The sequence below is a fragment of the Amborella trichopoda genome, chromosome 11, assembly GCF_054954075.1.
Source record: "Amborella trichopoda isolate Santa Cruz 75 chromosome 11, AtrichopodaSantaCruz75HAP2 v2.0, whole genome shotgun sequence".
Taxonomy (NCBI): Eukaryota; Viridiplantae; Streptophyta; class Magnoliopsida; order Amborellales; family Amborellaceae; genus Amborella; species Amborella trichopoda.
The window spans coordinates 4,152,975-4,179,088 of record NC_142346.1 but is presented as its reverse complement, the minus strand read 5'-3'; the positions used below and the strand labels follow the sequence as shown (position 1 = coordinate 4,179,088).

The 26,114-nt window shown below is 35.2% G+C and overlaps 1 protein-coding gene and 1 long non-coding RNA gene across 2 annotated transcripts; one reads left to right on the top strand and one right to left on the bottom strand.

Annotated features, from left to right (window-relative positions):
* The first annotated feature begins 7,636 nt into the window (after positions 1-7,636).
* On the top strand, positions 7,637-12,243 carry LOC110007866 (uncharacterized). Its single transcript, XM_088852457.1, has 6 exons — positions 7,637-7,696; positions 7,815-7,872; positions 8,099-8,352; positions 8,764-8,925; positions 9,623-9,738; positions 11,651-12,243. Exons 1-6 carry the CDS (start codon positions 7,637-7,639, stop codon positions 11,706-11,708), a joined length of 708 nt encoding a protein of 235 aa, XP_088708583.1. The 3' UTR covers positions 11,709-12,243.
* A 7,641-nt stretch (positions 12,244-19,884) lies between these two features.
* Positions 19,885-20,612, bottom strand: LOC148779686 (uncharacterized). The gene is made up of 2 exons (XR_016043621.1): positions 20,509-20,612; positions 19,885-20,297 (listed from the first exon to the last, which is right to left on the bottom strand). It is a non-coding gene; the product is annotated as an uncharacterized LOC148779686 (long non-coding RNA).
* Between the last annotated feature and the right edge of the window lie 5,502 nt (positions 20,613-26,114).

The following is a 26,114-nucleotide window of genomic DNA, read 5'->3' as shown; positions in this document are numbered from 1 at the left end:
TAAGATGCACTATTTTCAAGACTTGAAATCCAATTCTTTATCATGTCCATGCGTCTTGAGGTCCAGATGACCAATTTGAGGATATTTGGGTTTCAAAACAACATCTTCTAATGAAATTTTTGATGTGGGTCCTAATTTGATTGTTTAGAGCCTCGCACTTATGTAAACTTTTTCCAGTGACATATACCCTCATATTATCATGGCTTCCATTTTTGTTGGGTAGATCAGTGGGAATTATAGGCCCCATGAGAGACATGAACTTCTGACTTCATTTATCTTCAAAGGGAACACTAGTCATTAGCACGTACAAGTTCCAATTCAGGTACACATTACCTTCAATGTTTGCACACCTCAAAATACGGATGCACATGGGGAAGGTTGGTAAACTTCAATTTGGTTTCCTCTTGCAAACTGCTCTCCCCACGTTTTTCGATCTATATATAGAGATGGGGTTATTAAGAGTTGTTTTCAAATATATGACTTTAGATACTAGGATTGTCGGCTCGGGTGAGGAGCACGTGATACACACGAAGTGTAAAATGCATCATCAAGCACCTTTGCGCCCTCGCACATGCGCATATGCGTTCGCACGTTATATGTGCTCCATATAAGCATTCTCTCACTTTGTTTCTTAAGAAACAAGAGAAAAAAATATCCACATATTTAAACAAGATTCTCCTCTTCTACATCTTCAATGTGGGGTAACATCAATTCTTCTATACAAATAAAACAAAATACTATTTTCAAAGCTCTATGCAAAAAAGAGATATTATTTTAAAATAACACAAGGAAATTTCCACGGAAGAATACAACAATTTCCTCATCTATTTCACTATTTTTATGTTATGCCATTTGCATAACATGAAGGCATCTTTTGATTTGAACTTCTACTTAGTGTATGCACTACATAGTACATCAGGCTTTATCATAGCATATAGCTTTGACCCAAGAATCTTATCCAACATACATTTAGCACAACATACAAATGACATACCCTCTCCAGTGACTCTTTATACTGTCAGCTCGTTATAGGCCTTGAACTTATATCCTGATTTTTATGAGTGCTCTAGGTACGAGTCCAATCCTATAGGAAGCTGCTTCACTTCCATGCTCATATAGTAAGTTTATCAATGATGTCCATGCATATAAAAAACCATAATTGCGTCAGTTATAGACATCATTAAGAGCAAAACTCAACCTCTTCTCATGCAGGTTATCAGTAAACTTAATCTACTGTATGAATCTTTTTAAAATTGGTGCTTACAAATAAATTATTTATGTCTAGTGAACCAACTATCCATGTGAATGGCCTATTTTATCCACATTGAATCTTGACTAAAAGCCCTATGGGACTTTAGCTCCTTTGTACTCAAAATCTGACTTATGTCTTTCCTTGCAAGTCCTTTTATCAATGGATATACTAAGTCATCTTTTGTCCTTACAAATTCAAGATTTACGACTCCTGTTGTCAACATTCAGATGGAGCCATGTTTGCGTGCATTATGCTTAGATTTGATGTTATATATATCATTATTTACTCGAGCAACTGCTGCACCGCTGTCGTAGTTAATTGTGATTGCTAGTACCGGTTTGGGCCAATATAGACTTGTGTAGTATATTCCTTAACCATTCCCTTCACAAGCAAAATCTAGTGCAATGAACTCTGACTCTACAGTGAATCGAGAAATGCACGTTTGCTTTTTTTAACCCCATCATATTGCTCCACTACCTGAGGTGAATACCCATTTGGATGTGGATAGTGACTTTGAGTTCTGTGCACCAATTCGCATCATCATATCCATCTAACACTGGATAACTAGTATAATGTATGTCATAATGAGGATATCTAAAAAATGAGGATTTAGAGGATGAACCAAACAATGCAGTGGGATGTTTCAACTAAGAACCTCCTGATAGAAATCATTTGCACCTAAGAACACGCTCTTTTCCTCATTTTGAGAAATAACATTATGAACCTCCTTAATCATCATATCACACTTGTGATGCACTAAGTGTAGTATGTGTTTATCTATATCAAATTCCCTTAACATCCCCAAAATTGGATGCTTAATAAATCAAAAGGTCAATTTTCTCCTACCACCTATCATTAACAAGACAATTTTTAATCCTGTGAGCCTTCCCTGCATCTTCATCTCTAAAAAAACCTCTAATAAGAGTTTAGCGCAATATGACAGAGAAGATTTAACATGTTTCACTCTCTTAACCATGATTATATTCAATGCCAAGCGTCTTGGAACACTAAGAAGACGAAGGCTTGCATACTTATTGCAAATTGTAAGGGAGGCACAACAAAGATCCTTATCATCTTCACATATGCATCTAAATATTTAATCCAATGACATAGTGAATATTTTTCAACTTTATTTTCTTACTTTAGTACACACATATTTTTTAATGCCAAGTTTATTGTGTTGATCACACAAAGTGTCCTAAAAAAGATGGGGACTCTTCACCTTTAGACCCTACAAACTGAGGCATTAGTACTACTTATTGGTATGCATTTCTAAAATTATTTCTCAAAGAAGGGGAGCCACATAATCTGCATTCTTTACCTCTCTTGAGTCATTAACAACTTTCAAAAGTAATGGGCCAATGCCGCCATAAAATTTACAGGGCAATGCATGCAAATCCGCTAGTACTCATCACATTTCAAACTTGATATACATGACTGTTTTGGCAGTATAAAATTGCCTAAATTAGAGTGTGCAAAATAAGAATTTGGTTATAATTAGTCCGAAATCGAGGATGCTCTTGCAAAAAAAAAAATCGCTTTCGACATGCTTAAAAGAAATTGGTATTTTCCTAATTATAGATAGCCCAAAGTATGACATTATTGGAGTTCCCTTTTATTATAAACCCTTCTCCATCCTTCCATGTTATTGCTTCATTTACCGAGCCAGACCTCAAAGATTCGCTTTGAGGTAAAGAGTCTCAATTCTGTTAAATGGGATATAAGGTCATAAACATTTATTTATCAAACGTTCCTTTTTTACCTTTGCCATGAAATAATGATTGCTAATTTGTTTATCAAACATTCCAATTCCATAAACTTGGCCGCAACAGTATCACATCTCATCTTGTCAGTACTCGAGTACAACTTGATGCATACAACTTCTCTCTAATAAATGCAAAGTCACTAATTAACTTTATATATAGAGGGAAGAGGTACATAAAGGAGCATTTTTCCTTTTTTTCCATTCCTGTCTTTTTATTTTCCCATTGATAATAAGAAGTGAAAGCAACCTCATAGCTTCTGAAAAATACATAAAGATGGTCCAAGACATACTAATACTTGAAAGGACAAAACCCACAGATATATCCTCTTACTCAATTCCTGATAGTCTAACTTGAACATTTTCACCGAGCCCAGCACATTGTACTTTACTTTCATCACCATAAACCGCCCACACTTTCACACCGGCATTTAGATAAACATGTCAGCAAGTTAATTTTCAAACTGTAGATGACTTATTACCAATGAGAAAAATCTCAAATTTACAAAAAGGATAACAAGAGAAAATTTCCATACAACTGGAAATGAAGACCAAAGAGAAAAGAGTGTAGAAAGACAACACACTCTGTAAGGCATTACCAATAAGTGGTCAACAAGACACTAGCATACTCAATTTTTCCCATAACGACAGTTCCCAAATCTTTGAACTTATCAATTATTGCAATCCTGAAAAATGATAGTGTTAATACAATAATACACAGATTTCCCATCAAAGCAGGATTCTAGGAAAAGATCATGACAACGTACAGAGTAGTCATGTCTAGTTGTCCACATTATAAAATATAGGAAAACATCATCAACTAATTAGGGAAATAAAATTAAAAATCTCATCAGCATATTCTATGGAAAAAAACGATTCACATAGCTGAAACATGACTGATAACCAAGTTTTTGATATAGAAATATCAGGACTACATCAAATTTGTTTTCAAGGTAGCAAGTTATTAAATCTCCATATGGTACAAATACAGATTTACACCCAAGATACCTTTCACAAGCAGTGATTTCCCTCTAGAGAGGACCAACTATAGAAGCCAAATAGAGACTAACTATATAGTTTCATGTACACATCAAAATTTACTTTGGTCTAACATGCTCCAATTCCATGCTCTTTTCCATGTCCTTCTCTTGGCTTCTGGTGCTCCTATCTCTTCACCTCTGCCTTCTTCTCGACTCGTTTTCTCTTGGCTTACATTCACATCGCTCGGGTTCTCTTTGATCTCTTCCTGGACTTTCTCAATATTGGTCAAGAAAAATGAGCGATACTTATGACTCACTTTATCCTTAAAAGCCATCAAAGAATATGAAAAAGGTTCTATCTTATTAGCTGTGTTTCTTATATCCGCAAAGCGCGCATGTATCGCTCGTAAAATATAGATTACACTCATTTCAAATTGGCTGAGTTGTTCTTCTTTGAAGCCCAACTCAGAATTCGAAGCTACTTTTTCCTTAAGAAACTGACCAGGAGGCACCTTAATCTCTGATTTATTACTACTCTTTTCCAGGATCATGTCTTCTGATTGACATTGTTGGGTCCACCAATTCTTGTCAACAAGTGAAAGAAATGAACTCCATAGCTTTCTGTCCAATGCCTTTTCAACATCTACAATGAATTTATCGATAATGCTTACTATGGATGGTTTTTCATGAAAGGAGGTCCAATAAAGCCCAATAAGCTGCTTTTCTACGAAACCCAAGTGAGAATTCACATAGTTCCAAGTGGTTTCTTCATCCTTGAAAGTATCGAAATAGGGTAGCATATCTAAAACCAGTTTCCTACAGAACTCATCAAATTCCAAATCATTATACTCTTCAAGAATATGAAAGGCCCTGATGCGGAGCATTGCCTTCTCATAGAGAGGCTTAAAGAAAAACAGATAGTGCTCACTCGGTGTTTGGCAAAGATAGTTTACCAAATCTGTCGACACCCATATCTCAGGGCCCCCCCTCATAGCCAGTAATGTACCAAGATACAACAGGAACAAAGGACTTGCACCGGACCCCTACGTTGGGTTCTTCCGAATTGTAGGTTGTCCAAATCTCGGAAGTGATATAGAATAGACCCAATTCTAAATCTTCAAATGGCTGCATTGCACCTCCTTTATCCACAATCTTGAATTTTTTCAGCCTTCTTTGAGCCTTAATAGTATTGGTACCTGGCATCCCAGTCATGCTAACTGTGACGTATTTGTCGTCAACCTACCGTGTTTTTTGCATAACATCCATGGTCGTATTATTTACTGCTTGTATATTCTTCTCCACGGTATCAATATATTCAGGAAGAGATTGCTTCTTTGGAGGATGATCCTTCTCTTCCTCCAAAGAAGTCAGGTTATACGTTTGCATAAGCATTGGTGTCTCTTTCTCTTCTTGAATTCCTAATTGTGCTGGAGTGTACAACCTGTGGGCAGGGATATGATCAAGACTCGGTAAATCATCGAATATTTCTTTCTGCTGCATCTCAGTGGAAGAAGGTGAATTGGGTTTTGAAATATCTGCTGAATCAGACAATCTTCTTTTAGGTGTTCTTTTAGGTGTTCTTTGGTCACCATCGCTTTGGGGCTTTACAGATCTTTGCCTTTTGTTCTTTGGGGAATTGAATGAGTCCTCCATGGATAAAACTTAATGAAAACGTAACAGAGAGAGACTAGAAAAGGGGAAAAAGAACTAAGATTAGAGATAACAGGGCACTGGGTGCAAAGAAACCAGAGAAAGAGGGAAGAAAAACAAGATTAGAGAGAGACAGGTGCAGATAAACTAGAGAAAGAGACTAGAGAAAGGAAAAAAAAACAATATTACAGAAAGTGAACCAAGCACAAGAATATGGTGCAGAGAAACGAGCGAAAGAGACTAAAGGTGGGGAAAAAGAAGATACCATTGTATCCGCCTGAACATAAGCTCAAGAGTGCATGTAATGATGCATCCATCGATTATGAGGATTTTTTTACTCAACTGCTAAATTCCCAGCAGAGAGAGAACAGAACACAGGAAGATGGTAAAAGAAACCAGAGAACAAGATCGCAAAAAATTTCAAGACAGAGAATGGAGTTTTGTTTAATGATAGAGAGTGACGAAATTTGTTAGAGAGAGAAGGCGGGGGCTTTGCGTTGATTTGAAAAAGAAAGAAGGTTTGTGTTCGTCGCCTTGGACAAGGAGCAGCTGCTATTCAAATAACTGTTTTTAACGACATTTCGTTTTTGTTATTATTTTGAAATGACAAAATATATAAGCGGGGCAATTAGTTTGAAATGGACACATATTATTTTGAAATGATCAATCTTGGGAATTTTTTTTTTATTCTAGCACATATGGAGTACAATTTGGACTTTTTTTTTAAACTTAGGTTAGTTATGGGTTGAAGAGATTATATTCCAAAAATTTGAGGTCCTAAAATTAATGTTGTTTTGGGTTTTACCTGAGGGAGTAAATGAACAATATACTCTAGTTGGAACAGTTGAAAAGGATTAAACTAAAACAGTAGGTGTGTTTTGAATTCCCATCAAAATTCAAATTACTCAATAGTTGAAAATGGTACATGGTTAGTAAAAAAATGTTGTTTCCATGGTATGAATTTAGGTACAATTGAAGGTTTCTCCTAAAATGGAAGGTATCCTCCAGATAATTGGAGTCAGGTGGACATTGTTTGGCTCTGTAGTGGGTTATTTTTATTTTGATTCTCATTTGGCAAAGAAGAATTGTTCAAAAGGGAGGATTGTTGCATCAAAAAACACTTCCAAAAAATAAACTCAAGTTTACTTTGATCAAGGTTAGGATGCAGCTTGTTGTGCTCAATGGAAGGTTTCTCAGAGATTTTTGTATTGGACAATGAAATCTAATGTTGAAAATTTATATCCAGAGTCTACCTAAACTCGAGGCTCGTATTCATCAACTACCTCGAATGGCCTATTCAGGAGATTCGCAGCGCATCATTTTGGAAGTTTCAAACCATTCAGACACATTGGTGAAAGGATGGTTATTTGGCATTGGATACCCAAAAAAGGAATACCCTATGGACTATGGTTTTCCTACAATCCATTGTATTGCGGTGTACTTTCCCAATTTATAATAGTACAGATTACAAAAACTTTTGTTTGTGACATATTCGGCCATATTGGAAGCATTCTAGAAGTTTATATTTGTTTTCATTTTCTTATATATATATATATAAATAACTCTCAACGGTATATTTCAATTATGAAACTTTTGGGATTGTGCCTCGCAGAATATGAAACTAAAGATAAGTCGTCCAAGATTTGTCATTCCTGGGAGACTTGAAGACCTGGACATGGAATTTCCTGGATATTTGGAAAAAGCATATAAGCCATGAACTACATGATGTGCAGGATAATGCTATGGATAAGTTGAACGGAATTTCTTCATTTCCTAAGGTTTGTAAAGCATTTATTGGAAAAACATATAAGCCAGAAAAATTGTTTGTACAAATGATTTAGTTTTGTTCTATGATGTTCTCATTGTTTTCTTTTCCTTTTTCTTTTGTGTGAGGATGCTGGAATTCAACGTGGGACGACCTTACTGTGGCCACTCTGGCTACATCCAGTTGTGCCAGGAAAAATATCATTGAATATGTCGATCTATAACGAAATGGTAACTCCATCAGAGCATATGAATTATCGCATCTTAAGAATGCGTTATGATTTGGTGGTGAGTTCTGTATTATTTTATATGGTCAACTGCACCCTGGAAGATGACATGCATCTTGGCATACCTCTCTTTTTATTCATATAGCTTCTGCTGCTATGTTGTGGTGAGGTTTTGACAGTTCATGCATGCTTATTTCTTTTTCCCATTGGTAACAGTTTCCACAAAAAATGCAGAAAGTACAAATAGCACTAGGAAAGCCCTATGGTGTCATGTATCCCTATTTCCCCCCAAGTGCTCATCCACCAATTTAGCTTACCTTGTGACATTAACAAAATCATAAAAATGACATCTTGTTATGGGTCAAAAACATGAAAAGTGTGAGATGATTTTGAAAATATCAAAAAATTCCACACATTCTCCTTGTGGGTAGGTAACCACTTTTGGACCATCTGATTGTGTTAGTTGCCTTCAATAATGGGAGGAACACTGATACCTTTCTCACTTTTCAGGTTCTTCCATTCTTGGACGTATCATTGCAGACTACTCCTTGCCCGTCAAAGTTGCAAGAGTTCCTTGTGCATATGGACATTGTGAACAGGAGCAACTCAAAGAATGAACCCAAACTCAAGCAGGAAACTATTTACCACTCAAGTTCTGGCTGCCCCCGTCAATTGTTAGCAGTTGGTCAAGGGCTATCACAATTTTTTAAGCTTGTGGTTTGTATGGGGACTTCTTACCTTTTATGAATAATTCATTTAATACTGCGTGAAAATTCGGGATCGGAAGTAAATGCTTTCTTACAAACCCCCAAACCAAGAAACCCTAAGCAAAAGGAAAAGCAAACCAAGTTGGTGTTCAGTCGTTCATAATGTCTTCTGATGTCCATTTATCTGTTTGTTCACAACCAGATAGTTGTCTGGGTAAGGCTAATAAAAATGCTATTTTGTTTCTTAAAAACTCATGTTACAGTTCCTATATATTTTTTGTTCAGATTGAAAGTTCAATTTCCTTTCAACCTTGGTTTTTCCCATAATCTGGTGTCGTTACATTGTTTTGTATTTGGGTGTTCTCGTGTGTGCATGAATGTTTCCTTTCCACTTGGTTATTTGGGGATCTTTGTTTATTAGGAAGTTAATAAGACATCCTGTTTGAAAGGTGCACTTGAGTGGCAAAGCAGCTTAAGCCTGGATGTCTCAAGCATTAACAAATCAGAAATTGATATGTCTAGCATGCCTCTTTCAGAATTCCATATCCAAGAAATATGGCATCAAGAGATACAGTCGGCTCAGGTCTGCTTTTCCTAACATTTCTATTCAACCATGTTTTGAGTACTATGCTAAGTTTTGCATTCAATCTTTAAGTTCGGGGTTTTATTTGTGATTTTGCTTTGAATATTTAAGTTTGGGGTTTTATTTGTCATTTACATATCCCCCCAAAGGCATTTTATTCATACTTTATTTTGTTCGATTTTGTCCTTTCTTGCTTATTATGGAATTTTAGCATTTTGATGCATGCATGCCCATAGCGGTATTTTTATCCCATGCAGCTTATGGAAATGTGTGTTGGGCAACTAATAATGGTTTTTTGAGTTCTTATTTTGGTTACCCATGTGCTTATTTTGACTTTGGACTCTAAGTCCACAAACTTCCCTGATACCATTCTGGTAGCTTGAAGATTGGAAAAAAGGTTTTGATGTGAATTATTTTTCTAATGATCCCAATAAATTATGAGTTTTCTGGCCATATCTGATTGTTGATATGATTTATCTATCTAAGCTCCAAATGAATTCCCACATGCATATAATTCTTGAGAGGCTGGGTTCTAACAAACATGGGAAAAATGGCAGCCAAATATTCTTCCAGGGATTAAAATCTTTTGATCATGTGTTACTTGCTAATAAAGGATTTTGGCTTTTACTTTTTTGGACTTCTTTCTGGTGTAATTAATTAGTTCCTAAAATATCTAGTTCTTTGTTATGTGGATCAGGAACAAGGAAGAACAGTTGATTTAGTTCTGATCTCTCAATGGGAAAACACCAGCCCTGAGCCAGAGCAGCAGTCAGGTTCACAACAGCTTTTTGTCCATTATTTATGTCACTGCAGGTAATTTTACATAAATATTCACACTTCAATTATTTGACATATCTATATATACAAAGGGAAGAAATCCTCTTAATTTTGTTTTTTTTTAAACTGTTAACATTAATGTGTAGAAAAGCTCAGCAGTGGTTACATCCTATCTACCTTCGAGATTCAATGGTGATTTAATAATTAGTACTTGAATCCCCATCCACATGTTAAGGTAGGATGGGAATCCAATGTTTGTGGGCCTTGACTATATCGACATCTGTAAGCTGGCTCAGAGATAGAGAGGGAGAGAGTATTTCGATGCATTCTCATTTCCACTTTTTAACAAGCGCCAATAACTTGAAATATAGCGAAAGCAAAAAGAAGTACAACTTGTGATGTAGTGACTGCTAAAAGAAATGTGTAATAATGTATCATTGCATTCTCATTTTTAGTACGGACACGCAAAGTCCCATAGAGAGGTGGATGGATGGTCCCCGAATCAGTGGATTCGAGTTTGCCCTTTCTTTGTTGTGCTTCAAGTTAAACTAAGATTAAATTGGAACTGATGTCATCAATGGAGGTTCCTGTTCGAGTTTGTGTTATGGCACCTGGGACTTATGACCTTTCAAATTACACAATAAATTGGAAACTCAGGTCCAGTACGGAGGAAAAATCGGTTTCAGGCTTGTTGGGTCGGAGCTGGGGTAGGAGTCCGGGGCATCCATTCTTACTGTGCTTCAATCTAGTTGATTCATGGTGTTTTAATCACATAGTTGACAAGATCTGAGGTAGAGTGGTGGCTGGTTTTTGTGAGTTCGATAGCAATCGCGTGGCCTGTTTAGCAATCACGTGAATGGTGCCATGATTTTTTGTAAAATAGTTTTGTTAGTTCCATTGATTGCTGGTCAGTTTTATATTTTTCCATTCTTTGCCCTATTTAAAAGCATTTTTTTGGGTGGTGAGAATAAAAGAGAAGATTTAAGCTGATTAAATGGATCTTCTTGGTGGGTCTCCAAGAAAGGAAAACGTGCTGATAAACTAGTAGAAAAGGAAACAAAACTTGTGCTGATTATAGATGGCAGTGTTACAATAGTGCATGCATATTTTGTGTTGTGGCTGGATGGTGCTTCACAATATGCTTGTATGTGCTTTCTCTCTCTCTCTCAGCCAATGTGAGGGGGGCTTGATTGTCTTGTCTCATGTATGTTTCCTTTGAAGGGAAGGTGTGTAATGGTTTAAGCCAAAGTCCATTAATCAATTTAGAGAGTTGCACACCGATGAAAATGGTCACTGGGGCACTAATTTCTTTCAAAGGAACTAAACATCCCAATGTCTTTAGAACTGCAAGGCAACACTGATATGTCTATTTTATCTGACTTTCTTGATGATATTTTTTTCCCAAAATCGGAGTTAAATATGGTTATAAACCACTTGTATTCCGATGCAACAACCAGGACATAGCTAGTATTGAACAAAGGATGAGTTTTTTTTATAGATTTTACTTTTTGTTTGCGTGCCTAATTTTACAAATATAATAAATCGACATGGTTCTTAGTTTTCTAATGAAGTTCTTTAATGTGCCAAGCATGTCATTGACTAAGGCTTCTACCAAAATTTGAAAGGTTTTGATGTCCCAACAAAAAGGTTTTGATGTGAATTATCTTTCTAATGATCCCAATAAATTATGAGTATTCTGGCCATATCTGATGGTTGATATGATTTATCTATCTAACCTCCAAATGAATGCCCAAAATGCATATAATTCTTGAGAAGCTGGGTTCTAACAAACATGGGAGCAATGGCAGCCAAATATTGTTCCAGGGATTAAAATCTCTTGATCATGTGTTACTTTTTAATGGAGGATTTTGGCTCTTACTTTTTTGGACTTCTTTCTGGTGTAATTAATCAATTCCTAAAATATCTAGTTCTTGGTTATGTGGATCAGGACAAGGAAGAACAGTCGATTTAGTTCTGATCTCTCAATGGGAAAAAACCAGGCCTGAGCCAGAGCAGCAGTCAGATTCACAACAGCTTTTTGTCCATTATTTATGTCACTGCAGGTAATCTCACCGAAATATTCAAACTTCAATTATTTGATATAAGTGGAAGAAGGCGCAATGGGTTTTGAAATATCTGCCGAATAGTACTACAAGGCAATCTTCTTTTAGGCGTTCTTTGGTCACCATCATTTTGGGCTCTACAGATCTTTCCCTTTTGTTCTTTGGGGAATTGAATGAGTCCTCTATGGATGGAACTGGGGTTAATCAAAACGTAATTTCAGAGAAACCAAAGGAAGAGACTAGAGAAGGGGAAAAAAGAATAAGATTAGAGACAACAGAGCACAGGAAGATCGTGGAAATTGGAATGAGATCGTACAAACTGTCTAGAGAGAGAATGGAGTTTTGTTTAATGAGAGAGAGTGACGTAATTTATTACATTATTATATAGAGAGAATGTGGGGGGTTGCGTTTATTTTTTTAAAAACAGAGACGGTTTATGTTCGTTTCCTCGGACAAGGAGCAGTTGCTGTTCAAACAACGGTTTTTGTTCATCTACTCCCTCAGTTACTCTGCATCTACTCCCTCAGTCAAAGGCGAGGATTTTTTTTCCTAATAATCATTATTAGATGATTATTTTAAAGTGAACAATTTGAATTTTGAGTTTTTTGACGCTTAGATGTCGCGCCTCAAAAATTGGACTGTTGCTGTTCAATTTGGGAATTTTTTTTTTATTCATAGCGAGTACAATTTGGACTTTTTTATTTTTTTATTTTTTTTTATTTTTTTTGACTTTTGTTAGTTATGGGTTGAAGAGATTATATTCCAAAAATTTTAGGTCTTCAAATTAATGTTGTTTTGGGTTTTACCTAAGGGAGTAAATGAACAAAATAATGTAGTTTGAATAGTTGAAAAGGCTTAAACTAAAACATTAGGTGTATTTTGAATACCCATCAAAATTCAAGGGAAAAGTTTATATAGAGCCGAGGCTCTAAACAATCAAATTTGAGCCTACCTCAAAAATTTTACTGGAACAAGTTATTTTTATGTCCAAATATCTTCAAATTGATCATCTCGACATCAAGATGCATGGATATGAGAAAAAACGGATTTCAAGTTTTAAGAATAGTTTATTTTACATGAATAAAAGTGACCAAAAATAAAAGTAATTTTTTAAAAAATATTTTACATGAATCAAAGTGACCAAAATACCCCCACAAAGTTTCGGGTGTAGTTTGGTCAATTTTTTTCATGTAAAACATTTTTTTAATATTTTCGTAGATTCGGCTATTTTTGAAGAACACACGTCTAAAATTTCAACTGATTTGGATTTGTAGAAAAAACATTGAAATTCAAACAAAAACAATTAAAATTCAAACACTATCGGACATCTGTGATCATCAAATCGGTCCATATTCAATCTGGGCCGTTGGCGAATTTAGCTTATCTACACTAGGCTATACACCCTATCTTTTTCATATATATATATATATATATATATATATATATATATATATATATATATATGTGTGTGTGTGTGTGTGGAAAAAGCTGAAATTAGCTCACTAGCTCATATGAACATATGAGCGCAACATTCCAGATTGAATCTGGGCCGATCTGACGATCACGGATATCCGGTAATACTTTAATTTTATATATGGGGAAAATTACACATATATCCATTATATTTTACGTTATTACGGATGTACCGATTAGTTTCTATTAGTACATGTCTGTCCGGTTCTTACTTTTCATAACGCAAATTTTTTAAACAGATGACTTTGCCATTTTCGGGTGTTGAGCAACCGAATTGAAAGGTTTTTTGGATGTTCAATATCCGAATTCAATGTATTTTCGGTTGTTGAACAATATCAGTCACATTTCAAAAAGCTTGTATTGCCAACATCTGAAAATGTCACATTTTCAAATGTTTCATAGTTTCGGATGTTATACATCCGAAAATGTCACATTTTTTTATGTTCAACATCCAAAAATGTGACTACAAAATTCTAGAGAAGCACAGAGCAAAGCGCAGAGAATAGAGAAGATAAAGTGATAAAAAGCTATTGGGCTCATTTTCAGTTGTTGAACGACCGAATTAGATCTATTTTCGATTGTTCAACAACCAAATATGAGAACGTAAATTTTAAACTTTCGGGCTATTTTTTGGATGTTGAACATCCGAAAAACCATTCAATTCGGTTGTTCAACACTCGAAAAATGGTAAAGTTATATTTTTTTGTAAAATTGCATTATAAAAGTTTAAAAACGGATAGACATGTAATAACGGAAGCTATTTGGTACATCCGTAATAACACAAAGTATAACGGATATGTACGTAGTTTTCCCATATATATATATATATATATATATATATATATATATATATATATATATATATATATATATATATATATATATATATATATATATATATTTTAATGTAGAACTACGGATGCACCTAAAAAATCCATCGAAAAAGGTAGTTTTAATGTTAAAAAACCCTTCCATTGATTATCTCGACATCGAGATGTATGAACATGAAAAATAAAAAGATTTTAAGTTATCATTCGGCATACCTAAAATTACGAGTCCTGAAAAATACTTTAGTTTGATTTTACCTGAGGGCACATATATTGTACTTTTTTTTTTTTTTTTGCAACAGATTAGTTCGTAATTATTTATAGTTTTTTATTCTTTAATGCAATTTCATATAAGAATATATAATAAATAATGTGTAATATATTTAAAATATAATATCAATCTTAGTACTTAGTTATCTCTAACTCTAAAAAGAAAAAATTAGTAATGTGTGCTCTTACAGGTTTATAGTGTATACCTATCAGTGCAATATTGTAAAACCCACCTATTTAAGGTAAATTAGGCCCATAATGGCCTCGAGGACTCAATTGAGCCAAAATTTGATACCTAGGGGGTTTTTGACATTAATGGTCTGGTATTGTTTTGAGACCCAGAAAATATTGTAGTTATAGGTTATATTGTCAGCATGTTAGGAAATAGATTTGAGAACCGAGTTTCATCTTGATTATATCAAAACTTGTCAGAATGTGACGAAATTTTATTTGATTATATAAAAATAGTGCATTTTATAACATATTATCTACACCGTCTATTTTCAAGATTTTTTTTATGTTTATAGATCTACTTGATTTTAACCATTTTTAAAATTTTATATTTTATAATTAGATATAAAAATAGATTTTAAAATAATCCTAAGAAAATTTTACATTAAAATCATATGACCGAAGTTGCAAAAATTGACATCCTTTGATTATAAGGATCAAAACTTCATTGTTTAATGTCCTTTATGGCTTCATAAGTTAGTCGGATACGTTTTGTCAGTTCATTATGCAGTGATTAATTACTCAATTTATCGTCTTCATGGTGCATGCAGAGAGGCAAAAACCACTGTTTGCAAAACCGGCCGGTTTGAATGGAACCGGTCGGTTAGATCGGAACCACCAGGTTTCGATTGCGGTTAGGGCTGGTTTTGGGGTACTAGTACTTAGATCCATCTCTCATAAAAATATCGGATCCAAAGCTGGCTGTTAGGGGTCGAACCAGCTGTATTTATATCTAATCGGCCGTTTTTGATGTAGCCGGACCGATTTTATGTTAAAACAGCATTTGTTTGGAAAAAAAATGGGCAAAATCGAAATAACTGCCATTTTTTGAAATGGAGCCCGTTATTTGCAGCAAGACCTGTGAACCAAAATTTCAATTTTTTTTATTCGATTTCCTTGTCATTTTTTGGCCTTTTTGGTGCTTTAGCGTAGTAAACCATTATTTATTGTCTATAGAACAACAAAATTCGAATCAAAGATTAAAAAACCAATAGTTCTTGTGGATTGAAGTGGCAGATTTTCTAACCTTTTGAAATTTGTACCATTTCATCAATTTCTTCTTCAATAGGAAATGATTATTGATTAAATTTGAGATTTTTGAATCATAATCGAATTGGTTACCATATACATGTTTCAATTTGTTCAACAAACAAAATATAAGGGGTTGATTTTGGCCAGAAAATTTGCTCGAAGAACTTGTGTTCAAGCTGCTCGAAGAACCCTAATTTGATCCGCCATTTTGTTAATTTCATCTTTAATAGGTAATGATTATTGATGAAATTTAAGGGTTTTGAATCATAATCGAATGGTGTGTATGTGTGGGCATCCATGAACAAGGATGGGCTAGGCTCTTGAGGAGTTATTAGGGCAGGGGTTTAGGGCCCCTAGGGAGTTCTTAGGGCAGTTTTTCTTTTTGGAGCTTGAAATAAAGGAAAATAAAAAATAAAAGATCATAACACATTATATGAAAAAATATCAAACCCTAAATCAAATATTATAATTTGCTAAGATTTTCAAAATAAATTTCAATACATATTCACAAAATATTTCAACTACAAATATGTAGAAATATCACCAAAAAGTAAGGAAAAAAAAAAAAACGTCAATCATAACACATTATACAAAAAAAATATCAATCATAACACATTATACAAGAAAAATACCAAACCCTTATTCAAATATTGTAATATACTAACCTTTTCAAAATGAAATTGATATAGGCCCAAATCAATGTCCTTTGGTTGCTAAAAGTTCTCTTTTGTGACCATTCAAAGGACCAAAAGTATCGGGAAGTGTATCTTTTGATTTTGCACGAAACAAAAAATGTTGAAATCTTGTGAAAAATCTGAAAATCTAAGTTTTTGGAGAGTTTTTCTCTCTTTAAAATACACTAGGGGTTTTGGGGTTTAAAATGCCCCTCAAAATCCTTTTCTCCCTTTTTAGGGGAAGAAATACCCAAAAGACCCCTAGTCAAGGGCCTATTTCCACCCTCGGCCAGCCTACCTCGAGGTGCAAGGTTCTAGGCGCCCACCTTAAGGCAAGCTTCTAGACGCAAGATGCCTAAGGCACCTATGCATTTTGACCTTCCTGCTGCTTAGGTGGTTGGGTGGTTGAATATATATATATATATATATATATGGAAAAGTCTTCCCAATGCCTATAAGTGAAAATGAACAGTGATTTTTTCTATCATCATCACCGTTTAAAGTTTATCGTACGATCACGATTGTTTGATAGTGTTTAATTTTTCATTTTTTTTTACAAATTGAAATGATCTGAAATTTAAAGCGTATATACATCTTAGTGAAACGCACCTAATAAAAAAAAAAAAAAAATAATTAGCTAAAAACATATTGACCAAAATACCTCTGAAACTTTTCAGGGGTAATTTGGTCAATTTATTTCACATAAAATATTTTTTTGTAGATTCGCCTATTTTTATGAATACACGTTCTAAATTTTAGATCATTCTAATTTGTAGAAAAAAAAAATTAAACATGAAACACTACTGGACAATCGTGATCGTACGATAAACTTGGACGGTGATGAGGGTAGCCAAAATCATTGTTCATTTTCTCCTATAGGTGTTTTGTAGTATCTTCATATATATATATATATATATATATATATATATATATATATATATATATATATATATATATATATATATATATATATATATATATATATTTCATGCAACCGTTGTATAGAAAATATGATGCAACAACCTTAAAAAACCATCTTATGGCCATTTGTTTGTTCCAAAATTTGAAATATACACTCTTTTCATTCTAATTAATAATCACAAAAAAAGAAAACATTGAAAACACAACTTAAAAAGTATTTTTTAGCTCAATTAATATAGGTCGTTCATTATGCTTAGATATAGGCCTTAGAAGGATTTTTTTCATTTCCAATTGTTTTTGATGCCTTTATTATCATTAAATGAACAATGTTAAAAAAAGAAAAAAATGATTTTGAGTTTATAAAGGCTAAGATCATGAAATTCACAAAATGAAAGGTCTAGATTCGTTTTTAGATGGACTTATTTTGACCATATCTAGGGTTCAAATTGAACTTTTGTTTTTTGGAAGATTGATTATTGAGATGAAGAGTGTGTGTGTGTAAAATTTGGGGTTATACAAATACCAAAAACATGGTTTTCTAGAAGTATCGTTGCATTATACTATGATACAAACGTCGCATTGGCTCATTGCTCATATATATATATATATATATATATATATATATATATATATATATATATATATATATATATATATATATATAGGGGAATGATTTCATGCGACGATTGTATGGTAGTATAATGCAACCATTTTCAAAAACCATCTTAAAGACATTTATTTGATACAAATTTTTAACACTCTTTTTATTCTAAAGAACAATCACAAAAAAGAAAATTTTGAAAAAAACCCCTAGAAAGTGTTTTTCTAGCTCAATTAATATAAGTCATCCATTTTAGTGAGATGGTTAGATATAGGCCTCAAAAGGATTTTTTTATTCCAAAAATTGTTATATAGTGTTATCTTCATTAGATTAAGAATGCTGAAAAAGAAAAAAGTGATTTTGAATTTGTTACGGCCTAGATCTTGAAATGCACCAAATGGACGATCGAGATTCATTGTTAGAGTGTACTAATTTTGACCATATATAAGTGCAAATTGAATTTTTTTTTTTTGTAGGATTGGTCGTGGGGATGAACAGAATGTGTGCAAATTTGGGGATTTATTTATTACCAAAATTTGTGTATAGTATTATCATCATTATTAACAATGCTGAAAAAGAAAAAAATGATTTTGAATTTGTTAAGGCCTAGATCTTGAAATTCACCAAATGGACGATTGAGATTCATTGTTGGAGTGTATTAATTTTGACCTAGGGGGCAAATTGAATTTTTTATTTTTAAGATTGATCATGAAGATGAAGAGAATGTGTGTGCAAAATTTAAGGTCCTACAAATGCCAAGAGCATGGTTCACACACGTACGCGCGCACCGCGCACCCATACAGTGGACGTGGCACAATGATGGTGGTGCTGCTGCTGCGGCATTGCGCTGATCGTGGCAGCGGTGTCAGTGGTGATGCAACAGTGGACGTGGCACAGTGATGGCAATGATAGTGGTTGTTGAGGTGGTGTGCCAGTGGTGGTGAAGGTGGTGGGGTAGAGGTGACTAGGCGGTGGTGGTCTTGTAGTAGTGGTGCTTTTGCACTGGTGGTGGTGGTGGTAGCAGTGGCGGTGGTGCAGTGGTGACAGTGGCGGTTGTGCACTCGTAGTGGTGGTGGAGGTGGTAGCAAAGTGGTTGTCATGGTGGAGGTGGAGGTGGTGGTGGCCGTGGCTAGGAGGTAGTGATAGTGGCTGTAGTGGTGGCGGTATAGCGGTGGCTTGGCACCAGTACTAGTGGTGTAGGGGTGGCTAGATGGTGGTGGTGGTAATGTTGGTTCGTGTTGGTGGTGGTGAAAATGGTGATGATGGTCGTGGTCATGAGAGAGATGGCAGCAGTGGTGGTGGCTGCGGTGGACATGGTGTGGTGCCACAGAGAGAGAAAGAAAGAGAGAGAGGGAGAGCCTAATGGAGTTTTTCATTAAACAACTTTTAGTGGCTTAAAAAAATAAATAAATAAAGTTGGGCCCAATTACAATTGGGTATTAATTCCAATTTGAAATCAAACGTTACTTGAGGTCAAATTGGAGATAAATTTTCAGGTAAGTCCAAATTGCCATTTCACCTGGAAATCAAACGGTGCCAAAGTGTATGGTACTTGTAAAAAATTGATGCAAAAATGTGATAAGGTTCCGCTTAAGCATGAGGCCTTATGATCATGAGGTTGGTTGTCAAGGCTCCGTGAATCAGCTGCTGAATTTGTTTCTCTCCAGTTTAGGAACTCCCCACCGTTTGAGTTATGGATTGTCGTTTCTTTTTTAGTGGTTGAATCTGATTCTTCTGATGTTTTCGAAAGCCCAATCAGAGAGGAGTGAGTTAAACTAACAAACCAATAATACCCCAGGGAATTCCAGTCATGAAAAGAAAGAAAATGACGAGCTAATGTTTGTGCTGAAGTAATGAAAACCAGCAGCTGGTCATCTGCTTGTATTAGCAAATTTTGCAACATCTTAACAATATGATCTCGACGTCCTTTTGTGGCTCCAGGTGTCCGAATGAATATGCATAGTAACAGCCACCTTCTTTTTTCCCTCAAATGGAGCTTAGGAATATTATCCTAAAAGATAAAGAGTCTCTCACCGTATGTAAGAAAAATTAAAATACATGTACTAAAAATCACTAACATACACAGAATATAGAAGCATGGACAACATCTCATATATTTGCAATCACAGCGTTGCCCCAGTTAAAAACATATGCATGGTTACTGAGTAGTGCCCTTGTATTTGATGTCTGACTGATTTACACATATGACACATGAAGAAGCCATGCTGAATACACCAGAAGATCTTTAAAGTAAATAAGCCAAATTGAGTAAAAAGAACCAAAGACTAAATGTAAGTGTAAAGCAACCCAACTGAAAATATGAAGACAGAAAGATGGTACCTATTTTAACTACCATCCTGACTGTCATGTATTAACAAATACTACTTCAGTATTTTCGGATCCATTGCACCATCGTTTAGCAATGAAGGTAACTGGTCAGTATTGAAAAGGTCTCCAAATCTGTTGATTGGCTGTTCATCCTCAGTAGAGACTACAATTGGGCCTGTCAAACAATTAAAGAAATACATATATTAATCGCAAGGGGTAAGAAGCTAAAACAGCTGATTGATCTTCTCATTTGCTCATATTCAAATTGATCAGATATCACAATAATCATGAGAATTATCAAAAGAACTACAAAAATGTAAAAAAGTGCATGGAAACCAGGTAGTTTCACAAAGAAAGTATTATATTAAAGAAATTCCACAACTTACAGGCTATTGGGTGATCAAAAGCTTCATGGTCTGAAAAGGATACAGTATGTAAAAGTGCCCTATTGAAGACCCGAAACCATGGTGACATATATTCTGGTTCTGCCATTGCACCAGAAAGTGAAAAAGGGGAGAAAAAAGTAGTACTATGTGAGATAATAAAAGTAGCTTAATCAGACATTAAGAGATCCTCTTAACAGTCAAGAATTTCATATATGAGAGAGAGAGAGACAAAGAACATTCGGATGGGTTGAAAGTCCAAATTAGACTTTTCAAATCAAATGCCAATTAAACACATCAATTTAGTTGCACAAACTTGCTAGATTGTTTTGAAAAGTAAAAAAGAAAGTTGACTTTACTTGGTACTATCTTTTCAAGTTGTGGAGAGTCATCTTGAAAGTCATTTAAAGCCTTCTCATTTGCATCACTGACAACCTTCTTCAAATGCTTTTCTGAATCCTCAATATTCGGTTGACAGATATCAGAAGCATAAACCAAACGCAATTTGAAAGTCCGTAGACGATAGGGCTGATCGCTTACAGTACGTACTGGAACTGCAAATTTAAAGCACCAAATGAATCATTTAATTGTCCTAGCAAGTTATTCTACTAGTTCAATAGTACTAATGGAGATATCCAAGCAAGATTAAAACACCCATATAAATAGCCAAACTTATATATCATAGCTGTGATATTTACAAGCAGATAAAGTGGCATATAGAGAATCAAGTCACGTTATCCCACCAACATTAACCACAAGAAATAAATACAATATGTGTATGCATTATGTGCTTTTGAGAGAGATTTATGACACATGTAGACACAAGACATCATAAAACATATCATTGAAGAGTAGGCCTTTTTTCAAATTGCTGAAAAGCAGATTCATGAGAGCTCCTCACTATCAATATTTCCGAAAACTGAAAATGGTTGTAGCATCTAAATAAGAGTCAAGTTATTCTTTTGACATGCTTCTTCCACAAGTTGGGTTCGAAGCACCATGATAACAGGAGTTATCTCATCAAATAGCATTCTATCCAATAGAGAATTAGTCCCATCTAACTTCTCTTCTGGTGGTCCAGACCTTGTACCCAATTTAGACGAACTCTTTGTTATTGTTATCCTACAAAGACAAAGCACACACAAATTTAACCATGAGCCAATTAATCTCAAATTACCTTGATGAGAAAAAGAGAGAGAGAGCGATTGATTAAGAACCAAACAAATTCAAGTTAAAAGAACATCAACCACCAGTTAAAACTACAATAAATATTGTTCTGATGAAATTCTATCTGCTTAATAAATAAATAACTGAAAAATCAAATATATATAAACACATCAAATTCAATGCATAGATTTATATGCACATAGCCAAGTAAATCCATAACTACCAATTTTGAGTTGATAATAGCCAAATTTAACTGAAACTTTGGCTTGCATTCGATTAAGCTTTGAGCCATAAAACACATAAAAAAGTACACGAAAACCCAAAATATTAAGACCCCGTTTGATAACTTTCTTGCAGTTTCTCTAGGAATTTCTGGGAATCCCTAAGATTATAGAAAGAGCAAGTGGAGCTATACCGGCAAGTCGGGGACCTACTCGAAAAGGGGTTCATCCGAGAAAGCATGAGTTCTTCTATGGTGCAAGCCTTGTTGACCCCAAAGAAATATGGTTCGTGGGAAATGTGCTAGACAAGTTGGGATGCGCCCAACTGTTTTCCAAAATTCACCTTATAAGTGCCAAGTAGAGACCACCAAATCCGAATCAAGCCCAATGACTAGTGGAAAACAGCGTTAAAAACATGTGGACTGTTAGAAAAGCTAGTCATGTCATTAGGCCTCAGCAATGCACCGAGTACCTTCATGAGAGTAATGAATCAAGTGTTTCAACCCTTCATTGGTAAATTTGTCGCTATTTATTTTGATGACATCCTTGTTTATACCCAAAACCGAATAGATCATGTTGATAATTGAAGGGCAGTTTAACCATACTTGGAGTTGAAAAGCTTTACATTCACTTCAAGAAGTATGTTTTTAGGCTTGTTTGACCTCTTCAGGTGTTCAGGCAGATGAAAACAAAATTAAGATGATCCAAGATTAGCTGACGCCCATAACCATCCAAGAGGTACGGAGTTTCATGGAGTAGCCTCTTTTTATCAGCGTTTTAAATTTCAGCACCAATGCAACACCCTTAACTGAGTGCCTAAAAAGAGGCATGTCGGAAAGAGCTTTCAGCTTATCAAAGAAAAGCTATTGACAGCACATGTGGTCACACTGTCCGACTTCGAGAAAGTGTTCGAGCTTGACTGTGATGCTTTGCTTATTGACATCAGTTGAGTGCTCACTCCAAGGACGCCCCATCTCCCTTGGGCATTGGCAGCATTATCTCATCCAGAGGGAGTTCACATGAACTTGGAGACCATGAGGCACTTAAGTATATAAACAACAATGGAAGCCTTAGTTAAACACAAGCTAAATGGATGGCTTCTTACAAGAGTGCAGTTCCATGTCAAGACACAACACCATGAGTGCACACATCCTTGGGTTTGAGGAGATGGAGTTAAACCAAGATGATCTAGATTTTGTAGAGGTGTGGAGATCATAGGAGGGCAGAACAACCTTCTTACTCCATAATGGACTTTTCTTTAAAAAACACGTTTGTGCATTCCTAATAGCCTCTTTGAGAGTCTATCATTAAAGAACTGCAAGCCAAAGGTTTGGGGAAGACATTTTGGCCATGATAAACTAGTTCCTTGGTGGAAGACAAGTACTTCCACAAAAATAATCAAGACGTGAACCACCTAATGAGGCATGCCATAGGTGTCAAATTTGCAAAAGACACCCATAAAATACATGTTTGTACACTACCCTTACCGTCCCTAAATCACATGGGATGATATAAGCATAGATTCTGTTATTGGCTTGCCAAGGACCAAGGTTTTAAAAAACGGATCAGTGGCGCGCATCGTCCATCCAAAAAAACGGGTTGGATCGGTGATCCGGATCAGCCGGTTTCAGCCCAAAAAAATTCAAAAAAACATTAAAATTTATCAAAAATCTAGTATTTTAAGTTTACAAAAAAAAAAGGTATTACATTATGGATTTCCATTATTTTACCGAAAATACATAAATAATGAGAACCCATATCATGTGTAAGAGTTTGTTGACCATTACATTCATTTCATAGATGAAATGTAGTTTAAAATGCACTCTAACTCATATTTTTTTTGCCTTTTAATATTCTCTAGTGTCACTTATGGTGGTAAAGATAAGGAGTCTTGTCTACTCATTTTTACTTTTTCTCTTTTCTTGAGAAATTAATTTATTGAATCAATTGTTTATTTATTCATATTTTTATTAATGTTCTATCTCTCTAGAGGTGATGTATTTAATTGATCCCTTTAGTGGTGTCATTTTCATTTCTATTCGTATTTAATTTTAACTCATTATTTGCTTGAAAATATTGGCCTCACTTGCTCTCCATTGATTTAGCATATTGATATTGAAAACATTTGCCTCTTTAATATAAATTTTTTTTGGGGTGGTAACCTAGTACCCAACTTGTTCTACTTTAACATGCATGAGAATGTTGCATGAAAAAAAGTATTTTTCTTGATGTATAGGAATGCAGATTAAATGGAAAAGAATTAGCCACCAAAAAAATGGAAAAGAACTAGAGAGAGTGTGTATTTTGAGTCCTATCTCGAGAAAACAGTCCATCCTTCGCCACCCAATCTGCACCCTAAGCCCACTGATTTATGTCCAAGATCATAACTAAAGCACCCTATTTATTCTTTAAAATGACTTAAAAAGTCTTAGGCCTCTTAAGTAATTTTGCAAGAAACTTCATTAAAACTAGGAAAAGATATGCAATAGTTTATAATTAATTCCGCCATTTCAAGAAAAGAGCAGGGCTTAATTGGTAGCGCTTGACGATTTGCAACGCTACGTCCTAGGCTCAATTCCTACCAAGGATAGAGGCCCTCTCCTCACTGACTCACCCAAAAAAAAATAAAAAATTATGTCATTTGTTTTGATTTAAGTTCTAAAAGCTATCCTATGTTCCTAACGAAAAATGTAAATTCAAGTATCAAAATTCTAGTGTTCTACTTGATAAGTCGAGATTTAGTGGAAAACTGCATTTGATTTTAGCGCAACCTAATGTCTTTCACCATTAATAAGAAAAAACAAAGTTCTTATTAAAGGTGAGAGATATTGGGTCATTTAAAGGATTTTGGGTTTTTTAACTTAGAAAAAGATAACTCAAAAACCTATTATATCTCACCTTTAATTAAAAAAAATATAAAGTTCTTATTAAAGGTGAGAGATCAATGGGAACATAGTAGTAGAAGGAACCATTAGCATAAATGAGGGTAGAGATCATAGATACATTCATAGGATTAGGATATCATAAATGAAAGAAGCTTTCAAAAGGATGAAAAAAGAAAAGGCTTTAGGACCATATGGTATCCCGATAGAGGTTTAGAAGTGTATGGGGGAGATTGATATTCACTGACAGACCAAATTGTTCAGTATGGTGTTGAGAACAAAGAATGCCAGATGAATGGAAAAAAAGTATTGAGGTACCTATATACAAGAATAAGGGAGACACACGGAATTGTACGAACTATAGAGGGATTAAACTTATGAGCCACACTATGACGCTCTAGGAGAGAGCGATTGACCAACAACTGAGACATGAAATGAGTGTATCAGAAAATCTATTCGGTTTTATTTTAGGGAGGTTGTGACAGAGACTATTTTCCTACTTAGGCAACTGATTGAGAAGTTTAGGAATGTTGATCTAGAGAAATATTATAATAGAATAACTTGAGATTTGATTTAGTGGGTGTTGGAAAAGAAGGTAATCTCTAAACACTATAACAACTTGGTGAGATATATATACGATGGAGCGTAGGGGTGGCAATGGGTCAAGACTGGGTCCAGGTCTAGCTAGTTTTGGACTCGGATCCGACCTGTCGGGTCCAAAAGTTGGACCCATGCCCGTACCCGTCAGGTTCCGGGTCCACCCTGTCGGGTCCATTGCCACCCTCACTATGAGCTTCCTTTTGTGTAGCCTACAATGGTGAACAACAGAGAACTAATTTTTGAGGGGTGGGCGATTAGAGAGAGAGAGAGACATTTGAGATGCAGAGAGAGGGAGAGAGTTGTGTCTCCAAGAAACTGAGAGAGGGAGAATTGCATAGAGGGAGGATGACAATGGGGTTTAGCTGTTAAGGGAACTAAGGAAGACGAAAAGTATTGAAACGATTTTAGGATTGGGGCATTGGCGTTTAGGTAATCTAAAAATTAGAGTCCGGGTACCCGTTGGGTCGGGTTTAGTAGGACCAATACCTGAACCCAGGACTAGGACCCGGACCCTAACCGCTTGTCCAAAACTTGGACCCATACCTGGACCCATGTCGGGTATACCCAGCTCGTATAGGTCGGGTCTGAGTCCATTGCCACCTCTAATGGAGCGCTAACTAGTGTATAAACAACTAATGGAGAGATGAGTGAGTTCTCAGTGACAATAGGTCTACATCAAGGGTCAATGTTAAGCCCATACCTTATTTTCTTAGTTATGGACGACTTAACTAGGCACCTA

Coding starts and splice junctions, on each gene's coding strand:
- LOC110007866 (XM_088852457.1), top strand. CDS start 7,637: ATGGTAACTCCATCAGAGCATATGAATTATCGCATCTTAAGAATGCGT. Junction 7,697..7,814: donor GAATGCGTTATGATTTGGTG/GTGAGTTCTGTA, acceptor AGGTTTTGACAG/TTCATGCATGCTTATTTCTT. Junction 8,926..9,622: donor AAGAGATACAGTCGGCTCAG/GTCTGCTTTTCC, acceptor TATGTGGATCAG/GAACAAGGAAGAACAGTTGA.